Source organism: Triturus cristatus, chromosome 8 (assembly GCF_964204655.1).
Source record: "Triturus cristatus chromosome 8, aTriCri1.1, whole genome shotgun sequence".
NCBI classification, from domain to species: Eukaryota; Metazoa; Chordata; class Amphibia; order Caudata; family Salamandridae; genus Triturus; species Triturus cristatus.
The window spans coordinates 301,110,693-301,134,928 of NC_140591.1; the positions used below are offsets into that span (position 1 = coordinate 301,110,693).

The 24,236-nt window shown below is 46.6% G+C and overlaps 1 protein-coding gene across 1 annotated transcript in view; it reads right to left on the reverse strand.

The window, feature by feature from the left end:
• Positions 1-24,236, reverse strand: part of CRYL1 (crystallin lambda 1) — a 640,631-nt gene that overhangs the window by 10,504 nt on the left and 605,891 nt on the right. Inside the window, exon 7 of the mRNA XM_085621561.1 lies at positions 21,735-21,841. Coding sequence (XP_085477687.1) covers positions 21,735-21,841 — 107 coding nt within the window. The remainder of the gene's footprint in view (positions 1-21,734; positions 21,842-24,236) is intronic.

Consider the following 24,236-nt stretch of genomic DNA (forward strand, 5'->3'; position numbering starts at 1 on the left):
GCAATATACAACACATATGTAGATACAGATACAGAAAGTTTCCAGACAGCCCTTTTCAGCCATCAGCTACTCTGGTTCAGCAGGCTCATAGGGTTGCCCAGCAGTGTTAGTATCAGCCAAAGACAGTGTACGGATTTGGCCAGACAAAATAACTTTCACATAGGCACACTTATATGTATATTACTTTTAGTGCAGTGTCTTCCAATCAGAACAGGGCATCCTGTTAAATGAAAGGTACCGTCACTCTGCCCTGATTTGAGCAGTGTGCAGCCGGACACCTTCTCCTCGCCAGTACACTTCTGGTGCTTAACACAGACGGGGGCAGTGAACACCCAGCGCTTGAGTGGCACGACATGGTGGAATAGCAGCTGGCCTATGTTAAGTTATGTATACTTGTAAAGTGCACTATTACATAGAGGGTATCCTGGCCCTGAGCAGGAGTGTGTGCTTAGCCCTTCCTATGATAGGTTGATTAATTGAAATGCCATGTCCTCCGCCTATTGTGATGTAAGAGAACACCTGTCCTCCTGATCTGGTTCTGTGTATGCATGGAATGTGTGCCAGTCGGAGTCCTGCTGAGCAGAGGTGCCGGGGATGTTGGCGGAAGGAAATGCAACTGTTCAAATAGGTGGAGCCTGAGTTATGTAGTGACTTGGATGCGTGTGTGAGGAGTTTGAGATGAGTGTGTTTATGTATCAGGGCCCAGTGGAGATCCCGGAGGTGTGGTGTGATGTGAGGTCTGTTTAGAAGATCGAGGATAAATCTGGCTGCCAAGATCTGGATAGTTTGCAGTCTCCTAATGAGTTGCTTAGTCATCCTTGCTTAGAGGGTGTTCCCGTAGCCCAATTTGCTAGTGATTCCATTAAGAAGTAGCAGATCCAGCGGAAAGCGGTTCCTTGGATGATAATCTCGTGCAGGCTCTTGATGAGGATCGGGTGTGTGACTGTGTCAAATGCTACAGAGATGTCCAGGAAGGTTAGGACAGCAGTGTCTCTTCTGCCACGGGTCATGCAGATGTCGTCCATGCAACAATAAGTGCTGTTTCAGTGCTTTGGTTGAGACTGTGTGGCTTCAAAGAGCTGGGGGTTGCTGGGGTGGTCAGTGAGACATCAGTTGATTAGGTTCTCTAAGACCTTTGGTGGGCATAGTAGGAGGGAGACAGGTCTCGAGTTGGGAAGAGTTGCTAGATCAGCAGAAGTTTGCTTGATGGGAAGTTTAGTTGCAACAGTGACTGGTCAGGTTGTGGTGAGGATATTTTGTTACAGAAGGATTTCGAAACATCTTGCAAGGGGGTGATGTTGCTGGAGGAATCAAGAAGCACAGTGAACTCTTTGATGATGGCAAAGATTTCATTGCTGCACTTAGTGCAAGCGTCAATGTGACCTGCAAGAGCAGTGCGCTTGGTTTGCGTATCTGCTGGCGGTAGTGTCCGAGGGCTGATATTAAGGTGTCTTTATCTGTGGTGTCTTGACTTGTTCTCCATTTGCTTTCCAGTTGCTTGCAGTGGCATTTCATCAGCCTGAGTTTCTATGTGTACAAACTACCCTGTGGTCAGGCTCTTGCAGTTGGGTTCTGCTTGAGGGGAGCCAGGGTATCGGTGCATGTGGTGATGCAGCTTTTGTGGTTCTTGATGGGTTTGATCAAGTTGCTGGTTTGCTTGGGCCAGTGCGTAGAGAGGACCGAAGCCCAATCCTGTTCTGTGATGCTTTACCAGCTGCAGGGGGCAATTTGGGTGGTGATATGTCTGTGGTGGTGCACAATGAGTACGCTGAAATTGACGAGGGCATGATTTGTCTAAGTCATGATTGCTGTCTTGTCGATTGTGACCTTGCTGATTGAGGAAGGAGAAAATCGGGTCCAATAGGTTTCCGGAATTGTGGGTGAGTTCGGTAATTTTCTGGGTGAGTCCAAGTTTTCCGAAGGTTTTCAAGAAGGGCCGCATAGTTTGGGTCAGCGTGGTCTTCTAGGTGAAAGTTAAGATCTCTGAGAACGGTAAAGGTGCAGGCGAAGATGAGAAGGGGGCAGAGAAGTCCCTGATGTCACTGGTGAAACTGGTGCGGTGTACTGGCAGTCTGTATATGAGGGTTCCATCCAGAAAGAAGTTGGCTGTGAATTGTATCTTTGAACGTGGGGTGTTCCATGTAGCTGGTGTGGGTGTCAGTGTATGTGGTGCAGCTGATGGTATCTTTGAATATGATGGCGACTCCACCTGCAGGCATGTGTTGACTGTCTTGTAATCAGTGGGGACCTGTTTCAGTGGAGTGGCATGAGGTTTAACTATTTTCCCTCAGTGCTAAACTCCTTACACTAATATCTAAAATGTGCAACAGCTAAGTCTCAGTTTCAAAAGTGGAGTGATGGTGAATCCAAAATAATATCGGCTAAGTGTGTTAAAGGTCATATCAAGCCATTTGAGAATTGACAGGCATTTGGCCTGCTGGCGTCTGAAAGATTTCCAAATCAACAAGAGTGGCATTTGGTTTCTCCATGTGGAAAACAAGCTGGCTGCAAAAAGACCAACAGCGAAGTTCAAAAATTTCCTAATGACATTCCATGGCATGGATGGCTGGGTATCACTTCTATGCACACTGGTGATAACTAGTGAATGGAAATACATAGCGAGCTGGAACGAGAGCCTGGGTAGATCAGTCTACCAGCAGGAATGCAAAGGTCTTTGGAGAGTTTTCTCTGAGAACAAGAAATCAGTGTTACATAGTGTCATCTGCGGCAAACTCCACAAGATGTTCCCTGAGATGACAGATAGGTTTTGAGGGGTTGCTGGGAGGAAAGGACATCCTTACATACATGGTGAATGTGGCACGTTTTAAAATATACTGGAAGGAAGATCTTGCATCCACTAGCACATTGTGCGATTCCCAGTTTTGTGAGACCTGCCTATCACAATCCTTGGAAAGAGGCTGACCGAATGTGCGGCAGTCACTCAATGAGTTTAGAAATTGCTGTTCCAGTTACTCTTAGTGGCCAAACTTACAGTAGCTTTTTACTGGGAACAGTGTAGTAACTCCACTTAGAGCATGTGGTGTTTTTGGTTATGGGAACTAACTGTGGTTAAAAGATTGTTGACACATATCCAGAAAGATAACCATTTGGCAACCAGTATGTGTAGAGCAACTACAGAGCAGTGGCTTACCTTGCTGGATCAGTAGACTATTTGAGAAGGCTGTCGGGGGAGAATAGGGATGCTACCTGGCCTTTGTCTGATTTTTGGGTGGCGGTCTGTCCTACTCCTTGAATATTCTACCGAGGAGCCTCCATGTGCACAGTCCAAATCAATTGGAAGATCTAAAGTCAGAAGCCCGCCCTGAACTTTGTGATTGTGCCCATCTCTATCTCCAACCCAGAAATGCATTGCAAAAGCAAAGTCCTAGCAAAAGTGCATTAATTTCTTATGAAGAATATATTTTATTGGCTTGAATAATCTTTGCTTTGATAACATGGACTGGGCAAAATTCAGAACTAGAATCAATCTGCCCAAAAAGCATTGCTGAAATTTTCCTTGCTTCTTTCGGAATTGCCTCCTTCTCTGGAAAAGCAGTGTCACAACAACATTTCTGGGGAATACTGAGCCTCCTTTCTCTTCAATTTTACATGGTATTGGATGTCCTTTCCCACAGCTTTCTCTGTTGCTTTGGATATTCTCACACTTCAGCTGTAGATCATCCACCTCTGTTCAAGCGCTTTGGATCTTTTCTCCAAAGTAGAACCTCTCTGGTCTCAAAGCCTTGGAACATCTCTTCCTTCTCAACCAAACTCGCACCAATCCGATCCACGCTTGTCCTCGTGTGACTATCTCACCAAAGAAGATTTTTTGACATCTGCCTTTCATGTATCAGATTTGAATTCCATTCTCTTAGGAGGTCTTACACACATGATGTGAGGTCATCCATTTTCCATCATCTTTATTTCGATGTTCTCATAGTAAGCACAAATCATGCTCAACTACAAGTCTACCATCGCCAGTACAATAAAATAAAGATAAGTGCAACAGGATGCGTATTATACAATGTTTGACATCAAAGATGTGAGGCCATCCTTAAACTGCCCTCGTCTCTCCTAGATGCCATGCTTATAGTGATAGGGGGATCTGATACAACAATGTGTGTCTTGGGGATGTTTTGCTTTCCAGCTATCCACTGCCACCTTTCATGAATGTGACACACCTTATGTAATCCACTAGAAGCACAGCTGAGTCACAAAGGAATATAGTGTCTTTAATACCCACAGGGATATGGGAGCAATGTAGTGGTCAACGTATTCCAGGAATCCCTACACCTGTGTAGTTGCATGTCTTTCTCACGTTCATATTGTTTGGGTCTCCGGTCTTTAGCATTGTCCTAGGTGACAGCTGCTTCTCATTTCTCGCCATTCTCAGGACCTACATGAGCAGTTAAAGGGGGAGCCCCCTAGCTTTAGTCTGGCACCCCTGTGGTCACTTTGAAGTAAGTATGAAACCAAGAATCCCAGTAGCATCATGAATGGCAAAACGCCATTCATGACAGAGGGTGTTGGACACAGATTCTGGTGTCCACATCTGCCTTATCACAATCAACCATATGAACAGTATTAGAAGTGTCCGGAGAGCTTCTGTACCTTTGTAAAATAGCTCTTTGTTGGATTAGACTGATTTATACCGATGAATTTAATGATTACTTGAAGAAGTTCTTTTTGGATTTCGTTAGAAACATGATATCTATGGCTGAACACTTTTAAAAGAAAGAACCAAATAAAGAAGTCTTTAAAACAAAATAATTGTTCTCATTGAGTCTCTGTACTTGCTTTTGAGTGCGTCCTGATTTATTTACGTTTTAAATGGAACCTCAGCCCTACCTATAAGAAATTATCCCCTATCGCTGACTCTGTACTATTAATAATATATGAGTGAAATCCACAGAAACAGCAACCTTGCAGTTCAAAGAGGATTTAGTCATTCTAGGCCTATTCCAGCAAAAAAATACACTCAATCTGGTTATCTGTTAAACGCCATCTTTGCATTTGTCCAAAACAAATTCAGAAAACATATTCTCGATACTTTGAACTACATGTTAACAGTAAATCTCCACCAGGTGCTGCCAGTGCAATTTTGACAAAACACAGTAATAAGCACAACACAAAGAAACCTGTAGCTGCCAAGCTTTAGTTGGAGCTAATCTATCCTACTCTAGGCAATTGCGTAAAGGGTTTAAATCCTGCCTTTCCTCAGAGCAAATGCAAAACATACACAATTTAGCAGGAGAGTTGTTTAACATAATTGCTAATATAAACGTGTGTCATGTTAGCCCAGTACCTTCACCAAACTTTGTGAAATTAGCATCTAGTATTTCGAACAAAAGATAGAAAAAAATCAGTTCAGAGATTGAAGCGGAAACCTCCCTAAAAATCAAGCTGAAAACCACTTAAGAATATCTATGAAGTCGTCAAAAAAATAAGCATGACTCAGTTATCAAAAGACATTGTGCTCAGTCGGGCTTCCACCTCTACCAGCGATGTGTGTCTGGTCAAGGTTATAAAAGTACTCAGTCTGTCATTAGGAAGAAAACTGGTAAAGGTTTAACAGCTCCTTTGTGCCTGGCTCTGCCACCAAAGATTGTTAGCAAGCTTTTGTAAAACCTTTGATTGAACAGCCACAAGCCAGGACGGATGATCGAAGCAATTTTTGCCAATATCCTTACTGACATAGCTTGGTAAACTACTGGAAACTGTGCTATATCAATTGCTATTCTTCACTTCCAAGCATGATTTTCTAACCCCCTTCTAGGCAGGCCATAATACTCAAGTAGCTGTGCTGTCATTTCTAAGCCACATGGGTATGTATCTTTGTGAATAGAGGGATAATTGGGACTTTGGTTTTATCTACCGCTTTTGATGCTATTGATCATGCCATACTACTAGAAACACCGGCAGAAGTCATATAGCAGGAACTGCCATGGCTAAAATGTACCGAAGACTGGGCTCAGTCATCATGCCACTCTTTATCCTCCCTAAACATTGTCAGTGCTCCACTGACTTTTGGCTAGGTTTGTGCTACACAAATATCATATACATACAAACCACCCAACTCAAAAAAACTGACTTCAGGTCTTTGTATAGAGGATGGTGTGGGACCAGCATGGGATCCCGATGATAATAGTTTCAGATGAACATTGCAAAGGGTAGGCAACTGAGAATAGAGACTAAAGAGTAGAAGAACGGCACCTTCAATATTTAATATGTATGCCGATTATCCTCAGAGTCGGCACCCAATACTTTTTCTGGATTCCGTTTCAGAAAACGTCCCGGAAATGGACTCTCCGGAAACTCTGGTACCAAGGACTATAACCAACCCTACACAGAGAACCCCACCGGCTGCAACCAACCTGCAACCCACCTAGCATTACCTGATTGACAGGCGTTCTAAGTAACCATCAATCCAGTTATACAGACTTTAGCTATATCTCCACTGAGGCGGAAGCCGGGGGCCATATTTTCCCTGTTGTTACTTTGCACTTTGCATTATAAAGATTGAATTGTTGGCAGCGCTTTTTAAAATTTGTGAATATTTTAACTTGCCTTTTTAAGTTAAGAGACCGGACACTCGTGTGCGCGATATTAGACGCAACGAGGCTCCTGGTACCCGATCCTTCACTCCCGGCTCAGCCGATTGAGGTGCTGACGCAGTGGGGTCAAAGGGTGCTAGCCGCCATCTTACCGGGACAAAACAGGTTGCGGTCTAGCTCTAGGACGCCTCCCGTCTTCCCTGGATACTTAAGGGGCGTGTACCTCGCAGCGCGCAGACTTTAGCTATATCTCCCCTGAGGCGGAAGCCGGGGGCCATATTTTCCCTGTTGTTACTTTGCACTTTGCATTATGAAGATTAAATTGTTGGCAGCGCTTTTTAAAACTTGTGAATATTTTAACTTGCCTTTTTAAGTTAAGAGACCGGACACTCGTGTGCGCGATATTAGACGCAACGAGGCTCCTGGTACCCGGTCCTTCACTCCCGGCTCAGCCGATTGAGGTGCTGACGCAGTGGGGTCAAAGGGCGCTAGTCGCCATCTATCCGGGACAAAACAAGTTGCGGTCTAGCTCTAGGACGCATCCCGTGCACAGTATAAATTTCCATGCCTTCCCGACCGCGCAGCGGGTGGGCGCGCCATCAGCGCGCCAAAGGCGCGCCAAAGGCAAGCCCGTCTGCGCCCGTCCGCTTCGGGTTCGGGCCGTGGGCCAGAACCCCTGGTTCAACCACGCAAGGGGCCCAGATCACCTATTCCTCGGACTCCTTGTTCCAGCTCAGACCAGGATATACTAATGGATGTCCCCACTACGACCCAGAGTCTGTGATTAGAGATGCAATCATCATATGCCCAGAATGTAAGTGCATCCCTCCATTTATAAATAATGTAAGATATGGAAAGAAGGGAAATGAAACCAAAAATATTGTTGTGGCATTGATTAATGCACGTTCAGTTGGTAGGCATAGACATGAAATAGCGGATTTAATCCAGGATTATAATATAGATATTTTATTTATGACAGAAACATGGTTGAACGATTCTTCTGACCCGGATTTAGTGATTGCAGTCCCACCGGATTTCTCCATCCAGAGAATGGACAGGCTGGGAAAGAATGGAGGTGGCGTAGCAATAATATCGCGGTCTGAGTTCCCTATAAGAACTAATCCCATTCACTCCTCGTCCTGTGAAGCTCTACATTTTAACATCTTGCTCACACCTTCATTTAATCTTAAAGGTATACTTGTATACCGGCCACCGGGCCCCCGCAATGATTTTCTGTCTAATTTTTGTTCATTGCTGGAAACCCTAGATATTGAGGACTTGTGTATGATACTAGGGGATTGGAATTTCCATTTAGATAAAACTGACAATACAGACACGCAAACGCTATTGGCAGACCTTGATGCCTTGGGCCTTTCCTCTGAGATTACCTCATCCACACACGAGGCTGGCCACACGCTGGATGCTATTTTCTCTAATATTAATGGGCTAAAGGTCTCTGATATTCTGCCACTTACGTGGTCCGACCATCATGCCATATTGGCCGGGATTATCGTCAATTCTGTACATTGTAGGAAGCACGTGCCAAGAAATCAAGAGTACTTTAAAATTTGGAAAGATTTAGACTATGTCGCTTTTAAACAGCACCTAGAAAGATCACGTCCTAAGATTTCCCCAGAAGCGAATACAGCGGCCAATCAATATACCTCCTGGATTGGAAATGCGATTGATACCCTTGTACCTATAAAATCTATATCAAAAAATAGGACGACACCATCTGCCCCATGGTTTAATGAGGAATTAAGAAAAAAAAAGCAGCAATGCAGAACTCAGGAACGTTGTTGGCGTAGATCCTATGACGTTGAGAGCAGAAGGAAATACAAAGACACTTTACATTATTATAAAAAAATGATCAATGAGGCAAAGAAAAAGTTCTATGCACAACAAATAGAGAATGCGAAGAACTCTAGTAAACAACTGTTTGGAGTAGTACAGCAGTTGGCCGGTAAAGTGGTAGATCTAGCCCCCCCCCTCCTCGCAGAACTTTTGCGACTCTATAGCAAAATTCTTTTTCACTAAAGTAAACGATATTTATGTAGAGTTCGCATCTAAGGTCAATGTAGACTACAATCTTTCTAATCATGGGCGGTTGCACTGTTCCTTAGACCAATTTAAAGATATAGATACTGCACACATGAGGACCATCTTACAGCAGATAAAATCGGGATCGGCACTGGATCCCTGCCCTCCAAAAATTCTTCTCCCAGTCTTGGAAACGATTATAGAGACTGTCATATTAGTCTGTAATACTGTATTTAAAACAGGTATCGATCCAGATAGACTAAAAAATACGACAATTAAACCACTTCTTAAGAAACCCTCTTTGGATAAAGAGGAGCTTAAGAACTACAGACCTATTGCAGGACTACCATTCCTGGCAAAAGTGCTTGAGAAGGCTATAAATTTCCAACTGGCAGAATATATAGAACAACATAAATTGCTGGATGACACACAATTCGGCTTCCGGAAACTACATGGCACGGAGACGGCCTTGATTAAAGCCGCAGATGACATCAGAGTCATTAAAGACCAAGGTGGGACAGCAGTACTAATACTGCTGGACCTCTCGGTGGCTTTCGACACGGTCAATCATTCCATCTTGATTGACCGTGTCGGAAATCTAGGCATTCAAGCAAAAGCCAAGGACCTGCTTGCCTCCTTCTTATCAGGCAGAACACAGGCGGTAACGCTAGGCCCTTTTAAATCTGCAAGCCTGGCGTTGCCTTGTGGGGTTCCGCAGGGCTCATCCCTAAGTCCGACACTATTCAATAGCTATGTGTCGGACTTAGCTAAGGTTATTAAACAACACCGGATGAGCCTAACCTCTTATGCGGATGATACCCAGCTTGTGCTTGCCATTAAGAACGATGGGGAGGAGGTAGCGGTAAGGTTCCAGGATGGTATGCTGGCAATCAGAGACTGGATGGCAGCGAATTGCCTGAAATTAAATTCTGAGAAGACTGAGGTGATCATCTTTGGTAAACTTTCCCCAGGGTGGTCATCCATCTGGTGGCCTCCATCTATGGGAACGCTGCCGACTCCGGTATCTAAAGTTAGGAACCTAGGTATCGTCTTCGATGATAAACCTAATTTCGCCTCTCATGCAAATCAGACGGCCTCAACTGCATTTCAGAAACTAAGGATTATTAAAAAAGTAATTCCGTTCCTACCTGACAACGCGGCTAAAACAGTAGTGAGCACTTTAGTTCTCTCATCTTTAGACTACAGCAATGGCCTTTTTGCAAATGCTCAAACTCGGGTGATAGTGAAAATGCAGTCAATCCAGAATGCGGCGGCAAGACTGCTTTCTAAAACCCCCAAATTTGCTTCTATTAGTCAAACCATTAGGGATTTTCATTGGCTTACAATCAGGAACAGGATTACATTTAAGACCTTATGTCTTACTTTTAAAGCTCTAAACAAGCAAGGTCCACAAGTTCTTCAAGATCAATTAACCTTATATCAACCCACCAGATCCCTGAGATCGATGATGAGTTTACAAATCATTGTACCACGCACAAAAACTGTGTCTTGGGGAGACAGACGTTTTGTGGTATCAGCAGCTAGAATGTGGAATATGTTACCACTACACATCAAATTAAGTCAAACTCTCCTTCAGTTCAGGAAATTACTGAAAACTTGGCTATTTAACCAATAACTATGCCTACTGTTTCTGCTATAACTCATCCCTTTTGATTACTGCTGAAGTCTTAACGCCAAGACGCCTAAGGGCAAACGCTGCGCTTAATAAATTGTAAAAATAAATATATAAAAAATAAATATAACTGGGCCTGACTGGCAACTGAAACCGGCCCTAGCACACTGCTCGGCCAGCTCCTTTGGAGGGGGGAAGGAGAGTGGTGCGGCCGAGCAGTTTACTAGGGCCGGTTTCAGCCGATTTTATTACAGAGGTCGATTTTACCAGCCCCCGGTAACAAAAATGGCCTCCCAGGGGCCTAAAACCGGCCCCCATCCTGGCGGCCTACCAGGGAAACGCCCGGTGCCCGCTACGGCCAGTCCGGCCCTGGATAGTTAGTGCTATCCAAACTCTCTTTCGTCATAGAACGGCACACTTAAGAACACCAGAAAACCAGAATTATATGTTCAAGATTTATTTAAAATCAATATCCGATCCCATTTCATACAATATGAATAATAACTATTATACAACCTAGCAAAATAGCGGCAAGAACACGTATCAGGAGGGTGAATACAAATATTGTAACATTGTGATGATATGAATAAGCTTCTTTATAGCTTCTTTATATCGACGTGTTCCATCTGGTACGAGGTCGTCTCTCTCTCTATCTCATCACACTCTGTTCTTTGTTTATATACAGTATCTGAACATTTTTTAACATATTCAGAGTAAACAATTAGCAGTAAAGCCCTGGCAACCTTTCACTTCTTTACATTTTGTGAAATCTAACCTATTGTTTAAAAACAATCAACGAGAAGTGAAGTTATACGCTTCTATCAAACCTTGTTAATTTTTTTAAAACAAAAACTGGAAAAAAAATTTAAGCCATATTGAAAAACAAGAATCTATTCAACCAGACTTAATTATAAGGTAATGACCTAATGAAACTTATACCTAAATAAACAGCATATATGACTAACATTATGAATCAAAAATCGACTGGAGACTTACAGCAAACCACTAGCCTACCTTTGGCTAATAGATTCCATGTCTTGGAGGTGGAGACCTCAACCATGGACACTCTACCTGGTAATCAGAAGTAAAATCTACTCCTACTATCTGTACCATCCACATCACCAGTGTTACCTGAATCCTTAATGGTAGTCATTTCCTTCGTACAAAACCATTGAAATTCCCCTGTTATAGTTAGTTCAGCTAACTATAACTCGCGCCCCCGCAATGCACTGCTGATGACGTCCCATATTACATCACTCATGACATGGTCAGTGACATCACTGACCATGGGGCGCGAGTTATAGTTAGCTGAACTAACTATAACGGGGGAATTTCAATGGTTTTGTACAAATGAAATGACCAGCTAACTATAACGCCCCTGAAACCTGTGGTTTTTTCAGTGAATTTCAAAGGTTTTTTAAATGCTAATTCCTATCTATAACTTCTCTCTAAACATATGATGTTTAATGATTTTCATAGGATTTCTAAATCTTTATATTTCAGTGTATCCATTTTTTAGATATTGTTTTACACCATTTTCATAAGTTTTTTTCTCACTTAATTCTTTTAAAAATAAAAAATATTATTTGTTTTTAATGAATTTAAAAAAAATAATTGTAATTTTTTAAACTATATTTTTATATATTTTTTAAACTATATTTTTAATAGTTTGTTATTGTTTTTTTTACAAGTTTTTTTGGGATTCGCGCACCCTATACGCACCTTTCTTGAGCCCTGCGCGGAACATAGTCGCCATTTTACAATTGTGGTGTAGAATCCGCGTACAGTATGCTTTGGGTACGTATTTTCGTGCACGATTGCTATGCGACTGGTACGCGACTCTAAGCCCATACGCGACACGTATGAAGTACGTTACGCGACACTCACGTGCTTCCGCGTGACGTCATATACGTGCTCGACGCGGTGGATGCGCAAATTCCGCGAAATGTCTTAATGTTTTAAATTACATATATAAGTATTTAATACACATATTGGATCCTCCGAGGCCATAGATATATATGTACTTTTAACTCTCATTTTCTCCGGAACTACTGAACGGATTTACACCATTTAAGCAAAAGGCACGAGTCTGAACTGAGGTCTACCTTTTTGCCAAATTTGGTGTAATTCCGTTCAGCAGTTCGGGCTGTAGCTGCGTCAAAAGGTCCTATGGGAAATTGCATGGGGAAAACGCGTTTTGGGACGCCCCTTTTTTCTCAACCCCCGCTTGACGAATCGCCCCGAAACTTTCAGGATAGGAGCTGGCCGGAGCTGGCCAAAAGTATGGAAAATTTCACGAAGATTCATCAACCGGCGCCAGACTTATTGGGAATAGAATGTTAAATAGGTCCTAACTATAACTACCTACTGGCGACCGCCAGTAGGAAGGAAGGAAGGAAGGAAGGAAGGAAGGAAGGAAGGAAGGATGGATGGATGGATGGAGATATATATATATATTTGTGGTGCAGAGCCAATCCAGTGACATTACGGAAGTGGGCGCACGTGTAGATGACCTTGAAAGCACAGAGGATCAAGAGATGCTCATGCGCTGTGTTATTGCCCTGGAGGACCAACAAATTTAACTCCAAGCTAAATAGGAAGATTTGGATAATCGCAGCAGCAGAAACAATCTCTGCCTCCGAAACGTTCCATGGGGTGCAGAAGGTGATGATATTAAGTCCTTCACTACAGACCTCCTTCAAGTGATTCGAGGGGCTAAGGGGGCTCAGCCGCTGCTTCTTGACCACGCTTATAATGTTGCAGCCATGTCGGGCCTACCAGACACCACTCCAGACATCCTGACGAGTGTCCACTTCTTTAAGGAGAAGGAAGCCATTCTAAAAGAGGCTAGGGGCAAGGCCAACCTGGTCTTTTGAGGCCATCCACTGCGAATCTTTCAAGACCTCTCACCAGTGACTCTTAAGAAACAAAGTGACTTCAAGCCAATCACAGAGAAACGCAGGGAAATGGGCTTAAATATCAATGGACACACTCTTTTGACCCTGCTCTTCCAGTTGAATGGTAAACAGTGGTTGGTACACTCCCTTACTAAAGCTAAATGCCTGTGGGTCTGCCGGTGGGATCACCGGATCGAGAGTCCTTGCTCCTGCCCCTGGGGGAGGGAGACAGATGGCGCCCAACTTGGAACATGGTGAGCAATTGCAGTAGGGATCGTATGGGGAAGGTGAGAGCCCTCGGAGCAGCGAAAGAGGACAATATGGGCCAGATGTATGAAGCCCTTTCCCGTTCGCAAACGGCCGATTCTCAGAATCAGCCTGTTTGCGAACGTGAAAAAGCCTTTTGGGATGTATGATCCCGAATGGCCCTCACAAAATATGGAATCGCAAATTTGGCGATCCCCTATTTTGCGAATGCAATTAAGGAATCACAAATTGCGATTCCTTAAATGCAATGCATTTAGCACCCAAGTTGTGCGATTTCTTTGAAAAATGCACTTTTCTGCATTTTTCAAAGTGCCATGTGGCGCACATACATGCCCTTAGGGCATGTATGTGCGCCACATGTGCACGCATACATATTTCAGAGGTGCTACAGGGTGTCCTTTTGACACCCTTGTACCCTTGAAATTGCATTTGCAATTTGCGAGTACCTAATGGGTACTTGCAAATTGCGAATGTCTTCCATTCATTCCTATGGGCCTCTAGGCCCATAGGAATGAATGGGAAGGTATTCCTTAAGTGTGAATCGTAATTTGCGATTCACAATTAAGGAATATCAAGGAATCACAATTATTATTGCGATTCCTACATACATAGTGAACACATAGACAGACTACAATATTGCTTGCTCCTTTTTGCCTGTCTGAACTCTCCCCCCCTACTGGGGCACTTCTCCACATGAGGAAACATCTCTACGGATCCCAGGGGACTCAATCGTCGGCCTGAAGATGGAGGGTCTCACCATGTTGGGCCCAGTTGGCCTGTTAGTTTCCTATTGGTCTGCGATCTGTCTTTCCTTCTATATCTTCTGGGTTCGTGGGGGGGGGGGGGATGTTGGGCTGGCATTTTTGCCTCCCCTGGTTCTGCTGAAATACTCTGGTGGGGTTCCAACTATGCTACTGCATCTCCTTTTCTTCCCTCTTCTCTTTGATATACTATGGGGACCCAAAACTAAACTCCTCTTCCTCAATGTGAAGGGGTTCAATTCTCGCAGCAGGCTGAAACAATTAGGGCTCTACCTCCTTCACCACGACCCAGACAATCGTCTTACAGGAGACTCACCTCCTCCGGGAGGATTGCCCCTGTATGTCACACCGTAAGTACAGTTCCCAATATTGGGCATATACGGATACTAAAACGCTAGGGGTGGGTATTCTTTTTAAGCGAGGATCTAGTATTAAATTGCAACGTATAGTCAGAGGCCTTTGAGGGTGCTTTCTGATGGTGATAGTGAAGCAGCGGAACAGGACTCTGGTATTTCTGAATTTGTATGCCCCTAACCAGACACAGGAATCCTACCTCTGTAGGATTCTTAAGGACCAGCTCTATCAGGCCAAAGGGGGGTGGTACTGGGGGGGGGGGGCGTTTAACTTGATGTGAGAGCCTGAGCTTGAAAAGAGTTTCACTTACTTTCAAGGCATGGGAGCAATGTTGGCTCAGCCTAAGAGGGAAATCACTGACTCAAGCCTAGTGGATGCCTGGTGCAACCTGCACCCCGATGCTCAGGATTACTCCTTTTATTCACATGTATATCAGTTATACTCCCTTATTGATTATGTATTCCTTAAGGATTCCCTCCTGTGCGGGACTGAAGACAGCGCTGATTTCCGACATTTCTATTTCGGACCATGCACACACACAGCTGACCTGGATCTCCCGGATGGGTACCTCAGATGCTCCCCGCCTCGGAGGCGACTCCCACCACAGCTATTGCGCGATCCAGTAAATAGGGCTGCCATCAATGATGCAATCCAAGAATATATTGAACTCAATGCCCTGCCTGACACCCCTCCCCATATACTATGGGATAACTTTAAGGCAACGATACAGGGCGTCATTACCTCCATAGCGCTAGCACAGGAGCGCAAAGCGCGCCTATTCGAAACCAAACTCAACGACGAGATTAGGACCCTGGAGGGATGAGATGAACGCAACCTGTCGAGCCGTATCAAACGCCAGTTTGCGATATTTTCCGGGCAATTGTGTGCCCATAGAGTTAAAGCTGAGCGCTCTCTTTTAGCTCTCAAGCAGAAACATTATGTTGGAGGAGACCAGGAGGGCACCCTGCTGGCATGCTGTCTCTGCCACCAGTATGCTCACTGTCATATTGCCAAACTGTGCACCGCTGAGTCGGGCTTTGCGGTCAGGGAGTCAGATAAGCAGGAAGCATATTGAGACTAATATGGGGCCCTCTACGCGAGCAGCAGGGAAGATCCCGCAACCATTCATGCCTACCTCCAGGATTGCCCGTGGACTCCTTTAGAATCACACCTCACTCAGGACATGGAGTCGCTCTACACTGCTACAGAACTTAAAAAAGCTCTAGAAGATATGTCAGTGGGGAAAACCCCGGGTCCTGATGGACTGCTTGTTGCCTTTTTTAAGACCTTTTTTCCTCCTTGAAGGGCCAGTGCTGGAGCTCTTCAATTCCTTTATCCACATTACAGGGCTTACGGCTACAATGTCAGCAGGTGACATTTCCCTCACCCCTAAACCCGGTAAAGACCTCACCCACCACACCTCTTAGCACTATTAAATACAATAACATTTAATTTGTTCTATGTTTAGACTGAATTTACACATTATTTTATATTATCATTTACTTTAAAGTCTTTTTATTTTTTTCAAGTTTAATATCCTTTTCCCTGTACTCCAACTCACTGGCTGAGATAATAGCCCCAGGACAGAGATCGCCATCAAGTGTGCAGAACCGTAAAATATGGTCTTTAAGTTACTATAAGTAACTTTACAGTCGTAAATTAGACTCCACTGAATTCTTGGAAGCAGACACATAAGTCTACACTTTTAAGTAAATTTATATTCAGAAATGGTGAGTAGGCAAAAGTAGTAAATTACCTCAAAAGAGCTAAAGTAAATGTACATGTGTAGATTTCCTCACATGTAAGTTTACCTTAGCGAATAGGCCTCTCTGACTCACAAATGCCACATCCTTGCGGTAAAGACATTAATTGTATCCAACCTAGACTAAAAGAATGTTATTTACTTTGAAAATATTACTCCTACCCTCCTAGTAGTAGCTACCAGACAAGAAGTAAATAGCATTAAAGGCAAAGATACTGTGAATCTAGGTGTTTACTCCTAACCACTTCAGTTCTGAACATTCAAATTGTGCTTACCTGTCCCAGACCAGTGTCTCTAGTAAGCAAATCAACTTCTACCGCTGATGGCAAAAACTAAAATTGCCACTTACAGCGACAGGGCATCCCCAGTGGCAGCGTTTAAACAATAGGAAGCCCTGTCACTTCCTTTAGACAGTGAACAAAATGTACTGAAATTCAGAAACCTACTACAAACTCTGCATTTTTAGCTAATTTTCCTAGTTGCCTCCTTAGGTTTTTTAGTCTTTTTTCTAGAGCGTGTCTGGTTATGTCAGTCTCTACAGCACCAACGTATGAGTTACTTACCTTCGTTAACGATGTATCTGGTAGAGACGATTCTAGCCGCAGATTCATTCACATAGAATTATCCCCAGGCGTGAGACTGGATCCGGAAAACTTTTTTGCCCAGGATCCCTGCACGCCGGGGGGACGGCATCACGCGACTCCGCTCAGGCCTCGTCCGTCCGCGTACGTGACGTCAGCGAGATCACATAAGTCCCACCCTGGTGCGCCTATGTTAGTTTTCTTCTGAGAACTTTTCCGCGCCACAACGCGGAGCCAGCAGACAAAACTGTGAGAGTATAGGAACAGTGTGCGAAAGAGCAGAAAAATGAATGGTGAAAAACACCACCATAAAGAGCAGTACCCAATGTCTGGGAAAGAATAAAGAACAGAGCAGCAACCCTGCCAGTACAGAGACAGCCCCCCCCCCCCCCCCCCCGGAGACAAGGGACATATGTAAATACATCACGATAACATGCAACAGGACTACAACCCCAACCAAAGACAAGGAAGGGGAACCAGTCGGGGACACACACTCCAAGACATCCCCATCACAGAGGAACATGGGCAGAGGCACAGCCAAAAGACCACAACCTCAAGGATCGCAAAGAGCCAGAAGTACCAACAAACCTATCCTCCCATGTGACAATGGGGAGGAAAAAGGGACAGCCTGACAGAAAGAGGGAAAGAATGTACTCATAGAAGACACAGCCACCCACAGGGAAGCGAGTTCAAAAGAGCAAATCACAAGCCCTCGCAGAACGGGGAGGAAGGGCGGGCCGTGAAGGAATCTGCGGCTAGAATTGTCTCTAACAGATACCTCGTTACCGAAGGTAAGTAACTCGTACATCTGATAGAGACTACTAGCCACAGATTCCTTCACGTAGAATAGATACCCTAGCCATACCCAAGGGGAAGGAGGGTCTGCGAGAGGACCCCACCCTCCTGGGCACAACAGAGGGCCGAACAGGGGCCGAGTCCGAAAACAGGACGAGGAGCCCCGTCCCTCAGGCAAAGGGAAAAGAAGAGAAGAAGATAGCCTGTCCTCACTCAGCAGAGTAAACAAGGCAAGGCGCAAAGAGGCCAAACACCCCACGCCCACGTGCAGCAACAAAACCTCCTCCCAAGGCCAAGGCAAGGAAATGAGCACCGAAGGAGAAGAGCAACCTAGAGACTCCAAGGAGAAGAGGCAGAGCAAAGGCAATCCCAGACAGGACGGCGCCGGCAGCAAGAAGCAGGCGGAAGCCGAGAAGAGGAACTCAAGGTCACCCAGGAAGAATCGTCCAACGCCCCGCACGGAAAAACTGTGCCCGCAAGAGGGTCCAGAAGTCAGGGACCATCCCCCCACAGGGAGAAGAGTAGAACAGAGTGCAAGGCCCACTGGAAGCAGCGGTGAAGGCAGGATGACAGTCCCATGAAAGCCCCAAGAAGGCACAACGGTGCAGAAAGAACAAGAGTGCAAGCACTGGCAAGCTCCGCCCGACACCAAGGACACCACAGAACGAAACACTCAAAGCAAAAAAGCGAAGAAGAAGGTTGCATCCGCAACATACCATAACACCACGAAGAGCAGAAGCCCGCAGGCGACCACAACTCCCCAGCACATATTAGGGCTATGTAACAGCCAACCCTGCCCCACATAGGGCATGTCATATCCCAAGACATGGGAACATCTTAGGAGGAAACTTACGCAGCAGAGGACAACAAAAAAGACCTGCGTCAAAAAACCCCGCAGGAGGCCTATCAAGCAGCCAACCCAAAGGAAAAACACACAGTCAAAAAGGGTTGGCCAGCAGCCAACAGAACCACAGCCTCACAGCCTCAGCAAGGAGGACTCGAGTGGCCATGAAGCACACAGAACAGACAACCGGGGCGACCCGCCCCAACTGAAGAACAGCTCCAAGAACCAGATCAACACGCAGGTCACTGAGGAGGAGGAGGAGGAGGAGGAGGAGGAGGAGGAGGAGGAGGAGAACGAAGCCCCGCCAAGAACCTCTGGATGGCTGAGTCTGCAGGGGCATGGAACAAAAGAGCACCATCGAAGGGGAGGTCCACCAGCTGTTCTTGAACATTCTCCGGGAACACACTGTCCCGAAGCCAGGCATGGCGACTAAGGGCAACCGAAGAAGCCATGGCACGACCCAGCACCTCCGAGATGTCCAGGGTGGAGCGAAGCATAAACGTCGCCAGCTGCCAACCATCCAAGACATGGTGTCTCAAATTCACACAGGCACCCTCCTGAGAAGCAGCAGACATAAGGGACACCGCCGAGTCCCACAAGCAAGAAGTGGCCCTAGCCAAAACACACAGTGTGTTAAGGGCCCGCAGAGCCGCACTGGTTGAGGCAAATATATTGCGCCCCGAGGAGTCCAGCCAGCGGGCCTCCCGTGACGGGGGAGACAACAGCAGTGGCAAAGCAGGAAAGGCAGACTGCAAAAGGGGGCCTCTGGTCGAAGGGTGAAGAGAAAGGCACACCGGATCACGCGGTGCCGGATGGTGGCGGTGCAGAAGGTGCTGGGGCACCGGGTCCCCTGTGGTGGGACGGCCCCAAGTCCCCAAGAGAGAAGAGTGGAGTGAACTCTTGAAGGGAAGCAACAGTTCCCTACCACCAGAGCCCTGATGGAGAACCTCAAGAAGATGATCTGTGGGGAAATGGGTAGCTGGATCACCCATGTGCAAAATTCCCACAGCCGCGGAAACAGCACGGGCGAAAGCCGCACCCGCCTCCGTAGGGCCCCGCGGAGGGGAAAGCAGCTCCTCGTTAGGTGATGACTGCAAGCTAAGGCGGCCATCCCCCAAGCCAACCAGAGGAAGGAAGGGCCAAGGCCGGAAGGAAGGAAGGAGGAGGGACCGAGGAGTGGGGGACCTGCGGCTCCGCTGGCAAAGACCGCGGTCGTGGAGACGGCGAGGAGCCGCCTTTAGACGACGTCAGTGGAAAAAGCCACGAAACGGCAGCCCGTCTCCGGCGAGGATGACACCAGCAACCGCCGAACCTCTGGAGAAGAGGAGGCGTCCGAAGACGAGTCAACGACCCAACGTCGGCCCGGCGCCATAGAGTCTGCAACCTGAGGTAGGACACCGTCGTCGACCGGCGCCAGAGGAGACGCCGGGGCGACCTCCGACACAGCACACGGCGCAGGAGACCGGAGCTGGGCCGGAGCTGGGGTGGCGAAGGGGCGGCGCCGGCACCGACCTGACCTCCGACGAGGCAGCCACCTGCGTGGAGTGCCGAGAAGGGCCCGGGGAGGGACGAGGAATCTACCGCCAGCCGCGACCCGTGACAGGGCGAGATGGGCCCTCTGCCGACCCCTGTGGCGCCGCCAGGGCCAGCAGCCGCCGTAGCAGCGTCACCTCGGCCTCGGACAAGGCTGTCGCCTGTCCCGAGGACCGAAAGGGGCTCGGGGTGCAAACCGAGCCCTAGCGACCTCCCGCGACACCAGAGGTACTCCCGCGGGAGTTTGCGGCGAAGCAGAGGCGCCGTGGTCCGAAGGAGGACCCCCGAAGGGCCGCACCCCAACGGCACCACATACTCCGAGCCTGGATCCGAGCCAGTCGACGCCGGGGCCGGAGCCACTGACAAAGCCGCGGAGGGCCCCGCACATTGCAAGGGATCCGCTGATGTCCCAGGAGGGGAAGGAGGAGAAGCCAGCGAGGCCTGCAAAGCTGCCACATATGTCTCCATCTGGGCTCTGGTCACCCCCACACCAGGAAACTGCAGATAAAGGGACGACACGAGGGGCCGCACCACCAGCGGAGAGCCCACGCCCCCGACAGGCCGGAACCCGACCCTCGGGGACAAACTGCAACACTTACCAAGAGGTGAGCGGTGCTCTTGCGACCTGGGAGAAGATCAAAGTCGGCAAGGGAAGCTGCGGGTCCGAGAACCCTCCGCAGGGGGCGGGCGAGAGGACGACGCCGACCTTGACACACGACCCGAAAGAAGTTTCATCCGGCGCTCCCGCCGGGACTTCGGTTTCATCTGCTGGCCCGCCTCACAATCAGTGGAGTCGTGGTGCTCCCCCAAACACCACATACAGATGGGGTGAGGATCCGTCGCCGACATGAGGCGGCCACACGACAAGCAAGTTTTAAAGCCTGAAGGCATTCGCACACTGTTCCCACACACGCAGGAATAGCATAAGGGAAAGGCCTAAACAGGCCCAGAGCACAAACCGGATCCGCGTTGCATGCAGAAAAGGAAAAAACTGACGTAGGTGCGCCGGGGTGGGACTTATGTGACCTCGCTGATGTCACATACGCAGAGGACGCCTGGGCGGAGTCGCGTGATGCCCCGTCCCCCCGGCGTGCAGGGATGCTGGGCTTTAAAGTTTTCTGGATCAAGTCTCACGTCTGGGGATAAGTCTACGTGAAGGAATCTGCGGCTAGTAGTCTCTATCAGATAAGCCTCACAATTGAGCGCTAAACAAGGAAATTAGCGTAACATTTCCAAAAGTGTGTTTGAGTGTGTATACATGTCTGTGTGTGTAGGCACTGGAATAACCATTTAAATTAATACAGCTGAATCCTCTACACTCAGTATACATATCCAGAAGCATCCCGAGCGCTACTGGTTTTTAATTTAATGGTTGGAAGATAAATAATTTGCTGTACCATAGACACCCAAGCTAAACCTCACGGATAAGGCCCAAAAGGGCTGAGGTTTCTTGGGGGTGGATTGTATTCTACCTCGAAGAGGATGAGACCTAACAGTTTAGAAAGACTGTCACTTCAAGGACAGCCCCAAGCCTGATTTGCATATGGTTCCTCTTTGATTGTTTTGGTTTGTGATGACAGAGGAGTTAATATAAAGGGCTGGAATGCCACCTCCCCCCAGAGAAACTGGCAGTTGTTATTAATTCCCACATTTATATCCATGCATTATTTTGCTCTCAGAAGACAACTACAACAATTTAATTTGTGCACAAACCTGATGAATTTTCTCCATTATTTCTCCAGATAGATCCGGAACTGGTCCAACCGATGTTAAGACACGCTTTATACCTTCACCATATCTTTGACAATAACTTTCAAATCCTGAAATTATATGAAACAAAGTGTAGTCATCTTGTTGTACATGGCCTCAACGGAGATCTTTATTTAAGACATTCAGCATTAAAATCTACAACTATTTTTAACCTATTACAAGGTAACCAAAACGAGAAACAAAGAGACACTGCTGTAAAATAGATAAAATACATTGAAAAAAATATTTGTTGTGCTTCCCAAAAAGCTTTCATTTGTCTCCAGTGAACTTTGGACAGCTCATTGATTCATCATTATTTGTAAACACATGCAGATTACGTAGTACCAGTTTTTTTTACCTCAATAATGAGTTTCAGGTGATTATAAACCTGTATTAAATATGAATATATAGTATCAAAATTACACTGACAGGATTTAGATTCTATTCTAGGCTAGGATGATTTGTGAAATTGTATTTTAGTTACGGGTTAAGTTATATGAATTGCCACTAAAGATGGACATTTGGAGTCCTGATGTACATACAGGTACATCACAAAGAGTGGGTGCAAATTGTGCACTGACATTTTGCACTGTCCTTCAAGACTCAACGGCACACTTGGGCAGTGCAGCGGTCATGCAGTCCAATAGTGGGGCACAAGGGCCACAAGTAAGAGCATATACTGCCTCCAGTTGGGCTTACCACTCAGGCCCACAGCTCCATATGCCTTGGAAGCTAGGACAGGAATAAGTGACGAAGATTGCACTGCCCGGTCCGGCAGTACCGTGATTCCTTCGGCACCCTTGCTTATCGAGTTTCTTTTTGATGGACCCTATGTCAGGGTCAATTACGGCAGTCCCTTCCACAAACAGCTTCTCCTGTAAGGTTGGCCCTTCCTACCCTTTCTCACAGGCAGGGTGTCTTGGCACCCTGGACAGTCCAGTAATTCCTTCTTCAGATCAGACTCCAGGCAATGTTCCCTCGCCTCTGGGCAGTTGGCTGTCATTGCGACACCAACACTTGGCTGTATAGTAGTCCTTGAGTACTCTGCCGATTACTCCCTTCTCAGAAGAAGAGATCACAACAATGAACAGCAATGGGTTTTGGTCCCATCTTTATACGGATACTGCAGATAGAGGATGTGGGCTCCAAGTCTGCTTCCTTGGAACCGGTTTAGGTCGGTTTCCCTTTCATGTGTTCCGGCCAGGCCACCTTCCAGACCTGACCTTTGTCTGCAATGATGCTCTGCTCAGCAGGCCAGGCTCCAGGTGCCCACAACAGAAGTACAAAGAGGTGTGAACAGGCTGCACTCAGCTATTTATGAGCCATCCTTACAGACATCAGGAGGAGAGACACAAATCTGTGCCTTTTCATACGATCCTTTTCCTAACAACAGACACTGCAGGTCTCACCCTGTACCCCCTGTCATCTACCTAACAGCAGCTGCAGTCGGAGTCATTTACAGATAAATGTTTCAGGAATGGCCCTGGTATTTCTGAAGAAAGCCTGTCTTGTCTTTCCTCACTGTGCCTCTGGTGTTCCACCTCTCGTCTAGGAGATGTCAGGAATACACATATGCTACAGCTCCTCCAACTTGTACTCTCGTCCAGGCTCTGGGCTTCCTAAATGTAACTCGCAGGCCTGTATCACTTGTGCATGGCACACTATGAATCCTGGTATACATGTACACACACGATGCATGGGAAGTCGGAGTTCAGGATCCCGGGTCCATCGTGAGCACAAGAATGTTTTAGATTAATGGGCCAGCAGGCGCGTATTCATGCAGTGGTGGCTTTGGCACACACACACACTCATGCATTCACACAGGCACACACCCATGCATTCACACAGGCACACACCCATTCGCAACACTAACTCACAAATACACATACATACATGCATGCATGCACCAAACATAAAAAACATTAAACTTACCTTCACTGCAGCTCTCCGCTAGGGAAGCCTTGAAGGTCCTAAGATGGTTGGGGCTGCTGCCTTCCCTCATTGGCTGAGGGTAGGCAGCAGTCCCTCACTCGTCACAGAGTGGGATGTGGTCAGTGAGACTGCCGACCCCACCCCACTCTATGACGAGCATCACTGACTGACACTCGGCCTTGGGCTCTATAGGGCTTAAAACTGAAGAGCCCAGGTCCGAGGATATCAGTGACCTTCCCCCTCATCACGAGGGGAAGGATCTTGAGGCACCTTTTGCTAGGCTGAGGAGGTGCTGCCCACAGGGCTGTGAAATCCTCAGCCTGGCAAACTTCAGCTCAGGCAGCCAGGCGCCTGTCAATCAATCAATATAAACTTTATTCGGATACAGATACATATCCATAAAAGTACAGACAAACAGCAACATATCTAAAGAAAAATTTCAACAACAAAGGAACAGTTAAAAACATCCAGTTAAGATTAAAATTAGTCCTCCAGTAATACAGCACACAGGGTGAAAAAAGTGTAAAATTCATT